The sequence below is a fragment of the Littorina saxatilis genome, linkage group LG5 (genome assembly GCF_037325665.1).
Source record: "Littorina saxatilis isolate snail1 linkage group LG5, US_GU_Lsax_2.0, whole genome shotgun sequence".
Lineage (NCBI taxonomy): Eukaryota > Metazoa > Mollusca > Gastropoda > Littorinimorpha > Littorinidae > Littorina > Littorina saxatilis.
In genome coordinates this window covers 10974214-10980213 of record NC_090249.1, presented here as the reverse complement: position 1 = coordinate 10980213, position 6000 = coordinate 10974214, and the positions used below count along the sequence as shown (strand labels likewise).

General features: G+C 44.6%; 1 protein-coding gene and 1 long non-coding RNA gene across 4 annotated transcripts in view; one reads left to right on the top strand and one right to left on the bottom strand.

Annotated features, from left to right (window-relative positions):
• The window catches only part of LOC138966286 (uncharacterized), a 470291-nt gene that overhangs the window by 24564 nt on the left and 439727 nt on the right, over positions 1-6000 (bottom strand). The window lies entirely within an intron of this gene.
• The window catches only part of LOC138966283 (cell adhesion molecule DSCAM-like), a 91806-nt gene that overhangs the window by 59698 nt on the left and 26108 nt on the right, over positions 1-6000 (top strand). For all 3 annotated transcript variants that reach the window (XM_070338441.1, XM_070338440.1, XM_070338439.1), the window contains one exon: positions 5637-5945. In XM_070338441.1, coding sequence (XP_070194542.1) covers positions 5637-5945 — 309 coding nt within the window. The remainder of the gene's footprint in view (positions 1-5636; positions 5946-6000) is intronic.

The window sequence follows — 6000 nt, the reverse complement described above, 5'->3', positions numbered from 1 at the left end:
ATGCGTGACGTCAGAGGAAACAACAGAATGGAGCATGGAGCATGCGTTACTATTGGAAGCCCTATCCATTCGGGGGAAAAATGTTGACTATGAGATTTCGGACTTTCACTTGTGCAATCAATTCTTTATCTTATCGCGGTGACACAACGATTCAAGGGAACGAATTCGGAAGGCACGTGCGCATATACACGACCCGACGGGTGCAGCGTCGGCCTCCTAATCTGGAGGTTGTGAGTTCGAATCCCGGTCGCTGCCGCCTGGTGGTTTAAGAGTGGATATTTGTCCGATCTCCCAGGTCAACTTTACTTAACCCCCTTCGTGTGTACACGCAAGCACAAGACCAAGTGCGCACGGAAAAGATCCTGTAATCCATGTCGAAGTTCGGTGGGTTTTGGAAACACGAAAATACACAGCATGTCTACTCAACGAAAGCGGGGTGAAGCTGACTATGGTCGCAGAGTATAGTGTGGGGAACCCAATTGGGCAAACGAGCTCACACGTAACCAGAACATTCTGGAACGCTGAAGAAGACCCGTGATCACAAAGCCATTGATGACGTGGAGAAGATTTACCTTTTGTTTGTTAAGGGCAGAGATGGCATGGAAATTAAGATTATTTTTTTTGGGGAAAGCTTTTCACTATTTTTTTCAAGGTCATCGATAAAAACAAAACTCAGAAAAAGTGTTTGTTTGTCCTATAAAGTAATATTTGAATGATTAATGGGTCAGAATTGACGTTTGTTTCGACTTTTTAGGGCAAAACATGTAGTTACTAGGAAACATTCATCCTCCAGAATAATAAAGATAGAACGTTGAAGTGTGTTTTATTCCATGCTAAGCAGGCCCCTATATCTAGTAATCGAGCAACTTGTTCATATTTATGAACAGATTTTACGGAATTACGTCAACAATATAATTATTTCGATCAAAAGATTACTCAGCTGTCTGGCGAAAAAAAGCTTCCGAGGAAACTTAATGGCGTAAGTAGGTTTTCACTGTGGAGTGGCCAGCCATGCTTGAATAACTGCTATCTTGGAAATGGGAACATTTTGTGTCTGCAGTGATGTTAGGTCTTAACCTAATTCTTTCGACTCAGACAGATGAGATGCATGGTATAAATCTCTGCACTAAGTGACCACTTGTGCCACTTTGCTAAGGCTGAAAGCACCCTCTTATCATCATTGGCTAAAAGTGACAGCATGGTCGCAATCTGAATTTTAGTTGGTGGGCTTTGCATGCCAAAGCCGATTGAAAGGCCATGTAAAGGCACACTCTTTCCCACAAAAACAATTCAACTCACCATCTCAGATCTGGTCAGGCTTTTACATGGAATAAGACCATACTTGTTGTTGTTGTTGTTGTTGTTGTTGTTGTTGTTGTTGTTGTTGTTGTTGTTGTTGTTGTTGTTAGCCTTTTTACTTTATGCAAGGAGTGCATGAACGAATGAGTGTTTCCACACCAGGACAAATACCAATGGCTGTGCATAATGCTATAATGGCGGAATACATTCTTGTTCTTGTTCTTTCACGCGGAAACATGCCAACACTCAGCAGCCAGGGTGTTCTCTGTGCAGAGCGGAATGTTTGTATGAGTTAATTTCGTAAATGACACGAGCGCTTTTTTAAGAATTAAATCCATTGAAAACAAAAATCAAATTCCTGAAAGGAGGCACTCACAGTGTTGATGTTTCGACGGGCGCAGTGGTAAGACGTCGGCCTCCTAATCGGGAGGTCGTGAGATCGAATCCCGGTCGCTGCCGCCTGGTGTGTTAAAAGTGGAGATTTTTCCGATCTCCCAGGTCAACTTATGTGCAAACCTGCTAGTGACTTAACCCCCTTCGTGTGTACACGCAAGCACAGGACCAAGTGCGCACGGAAAAGATCCTGAAATCCATGTCGGAGTTCAGTGGGTTATGGAAACACGAAAATATCCAGCATGCCTACTCAACGAAAGCGGAGTGAAGCTGACTATGCTCTCAGAGTATAGTGTGGGGAACCCAAATGGGCAAACGAGCTCACACGTCACCAGAATTTCTGGAACGCTGAAGAAGAAGAAGAAGAAGAAGAAGAAGAAGAAGAAGAAGAAGAAGAAGAAGATGTTTGGACTGTGTGTGTCTAACAGGGCTCCCCAAAGCGCGCGTCCCTGGGTCCTATACGCATTAGAAGCCGAAATAACGTACTAGAAATTCATGAAGGGGTCCTGGGACGCACTAAACCTATAAAGAGCGGGTCCCGAGACGCACTAATTGTCCGTTGTCGTGCGTTCCGTATACTCTTGTCAGACTGTAGTCGTCAGCTAAGTCAAAGTGCAAGCACAAATTATGCCAGTTTCACGCGGAAACAAAATGTGCGTGTGTGTTGCTTTTGACAAGGTTTCCTACTCGAATATTAGGGTAATAAAGAAACCCACCTAATATCACATTATTCGCGATCACAATGCGTTATATGTACACAGGGGCTTTGGGGATCCGGGACGCTTGGGACCCTCTAAAACTCCGCTTAGAGGGTCCATGGACCCTCTAAACATTAAAAGCAGGGGTCCCGGGACCCTCCAGAACGGGAGTCCGTGGGGAACACTGGTGTTCAAGTTAAAGGGTGATTTTGTTTCATAAAGAATCTACAATCGGTAATCTTAAAATTTGCGTTGAAAACTCAAAGCTCAAACCCCAGTGCCAATAGTGCGTTATACCGATGCCAAGATTGACTCCAAAAGACATTAACTGAGAGAATGAACTCATAAAATAAACACAATGTGGTCATTATTTGTTGTCGTTGGTCGAAGAAAAAGCGTGCTTTTGGCTCCCTTTAGCTGGCACTTTTGTTCTGAAAATGGCCTCGCTGATGTTTTTCTTCCACATTATTACAGCAAGTTCATAAAGAGGCTCAGATGGCATCAGACCAACTTCCCTTGATTTCCAACGCTTAAGTTCAAGATAACTCAGGGCTCCCCATGGACGCCCCTCCTAGAGGGTCACGGGACCCCCACTTTCAATTTTTAAAGGGTCCATGAACCCCCACTGCACAATTTTAGAGGGTTCCAAGGCTAACAAAAACAAAAAGTCCCGGTGTACTTATACAAAATTGTGGTGTGACGATTGCAGCCTGAAAAAGTAATTACGGTACGCACGATAAAAGAAACTTAGAGCGTCCCAGGACCCGCTCTTTTAAAGTTAAGTGTCCCGGGACCCCCTCCATACATTTCTCGTACTTGTTTTTGGCTTCTAGTGCGTATGGGACGCAGGGACGCGCACTGTGGGCAGCCCTGTAACTTTAAAAGCACTATCTTTCGGGGTGGTTAACATGATTCAGGGATGTGTACCTTTAAAAGCACCAATAGTGTACTCATTCCGTAGTGACCCGAAACGTGAAAGTCAGTTTCATCTGGTAAATAGGACATTTTGTGAGCGGAGTGATTTCTGTTATTTCTTGACCTATTTTTTTCACCACAGACTGATCAGAATAAGAAGCAGTTTAGTCCGGTGGACCAGAAGACCGTTTGTGTAACTTTTTATCCTGTCTGAAACAAACTTTTAGTTCAAAGTGGCTAAAATTGGTAGCATATTGTCGCATTTGCGTACAAAGGCCCGCAGATCGTGATTTTTGAAACATGAATGTCTTGTGTGTTTTGCTCGTAATCTGAATGGTGTTAATTTTTGTTTTCATAAATAGATATGTTTATTTATGCTACTTCGTATTCATGTGTGTGTGTGTGTGTGTGTGTGTGTGTGTGTGTGTGTGTGTGTGTGTGTGTGTGTGTGTGTGTGTGTGTGTGTGTGTGTGTGTGTGTGTGTGTGTACTTAAACTACGCCGAAAACAACAACTGTTGCGGCTGAAATGCGGTCTGTCAGGTTTGGATAAACACACGTGTGTTTGTTTGTTGCTAATGTCGTAATATATTTGTTTTTCTGTATTTACTTTTGAGTTTTTTCTTTTAGCTTTCTCTCTTCATTCATGTTGTAATGTTACTGGTATTTACTGTGGTTGTGTTGATCCATTGCGACTTTTTTTCTCATTCAAAACTGTGTTTTTTCCCCGTTGTGTTTCCCCCTCTGATTTACTGTAATTCGTGCTCATGTGTTAAGGGCGGAGGTTATCAGAAATTTCGGATACGTCAAAAAGGCCTTTTACATTTTTCGTCCACAACAGAATCGTGTTATGCTGCCCGCCAGGATTATCTGAAAATAATAAGATAAAATAAAAACTTCCCATCAGTCGGCACGACCAGACAAAGAAAGTGTGATTCTCTTCATTGTTCTTTGGGAAAGCTGTATCTCCAGCGTGGATTTCAAATCTCTTCATGCATACATGAGTGCGGTAGCTTGATCCTCCTATCTGACGTGAGCCTGGAAGGGAAATTGTCTAGGTGGAATAAGTTCTTTTTGACGGTGTGGTTGGTTGGGTGAGAGATACAGGGAGAGATATATAGAGGCGGGGGGGGGGGGAGAGGGATGAGAGAGAGAGAAAGAGAGAGAGAGAGTAAGAGAGAGAGAGAGAGAGAGAGAGAGAGAGAGAGAGAGAGAGAGAGAGAGAGAGAGAGAGATATCGACGATGTCATTCGCTACATGTGGTGTGACACCCATATATATGACAGTACACCTGCTATGACTCGACAATTATCGCGACAATCAGATGACAGTACACACACTCTGCGGCAACATTTGTCGCGACAACCAGCTGACAGTAACATTACTATGACGCGTCGTTTTCCGACAACAGTGTAAATATCTAATATGACGCGACATATGTTGCGACAACCAGATGACAGTACATATACTATGACACGACTTTCATCGCGACAACAGTTTAAGTACCTACTCCGAGGCGACATTTATCGTATACAAGCAGATGACAGTTTACCTACAATGATGCAACATTTATCACAACAACCAGATAATAGTACACCCTACTATGACGCAACATTTATCGCGATAACCAGATGACAGTACACCTACTCGGACGCCTAACTTAATTATCGCGACAACAGTGTAATTACCTATTACGAGGCGACATTTATTGCGACAACAAGATGCATAATACACCTACTATGACGCGACATTTTAACCAGTTGACAGTATACCTACTACGACGCGACATTTATCGTGACAACCAGATGACAGTACACTTTCTATGACGTGACATTTATCGAGACAACCAGATGACAGTACACTTTCTATGACGCGACATTTATCGCGACAACCAGATGACAGTACACTTTCTATGACGTGACATTTATCGCGACAACCAGATGACAATACACTTACTATGACGCGACATTTATCGCGACAACCAGTGTACGGGTTAAACCCCTGTCACACAAGGGCGGCGTCCTCACGGCGTTCCCGCGGCGTCCACGAAAAATGAAAAACGCCGAGGTGCGCGCAGTAGGGTCTCATACAGCGTTGGAACAACGCGGTGGCATCTCCATTTGACGTGGTGGGGTCGCCAAGAACGCCATGCAACGGCGCGCACTTTGAGCATGCACTAAGTGGCCTACGCGCCGTCGCTCGGCGTTCTGATATGTGCGTGGTAGGAACGCGGTAGAACGGCGTTCTTTATTTGTCTTGGACGCCGCGGGAACGCCGTGAGGACGCAGCCCCAGTGTGACTGGGGTATTATAATGCAATTTCCTTTTCCACAGAGGCCCCAGTGCTGAAGCGTGCAAGCTTGACCTTGACCCCTCACGCAGTGACCGGCGAGGCTGCTCGTCTGGACTGGTCACTGGCCGGAGCACAGCAAGAGGACATCGACCAGTTCGTTCTCAAGGTCAAAGACGAACAGGACCGGACTCTTCTGCGTCAGGATATGAGACGGGAGTCTAGGTCTCTGACCTTGAGTAATCTTTCGCCAAGGACGAAGTACTTCGCGGAGTTGCTCGCCGTTGACGATAAGGGAGCGACTGTTGCTATGACTACCATGTCCTTCACTACAACGTCCCTTACGACCGATGGTAAGTTTCTTTTTTGCTGATAGTGTGTTTGTTTGCTTGTTCGTATTAATAGTTT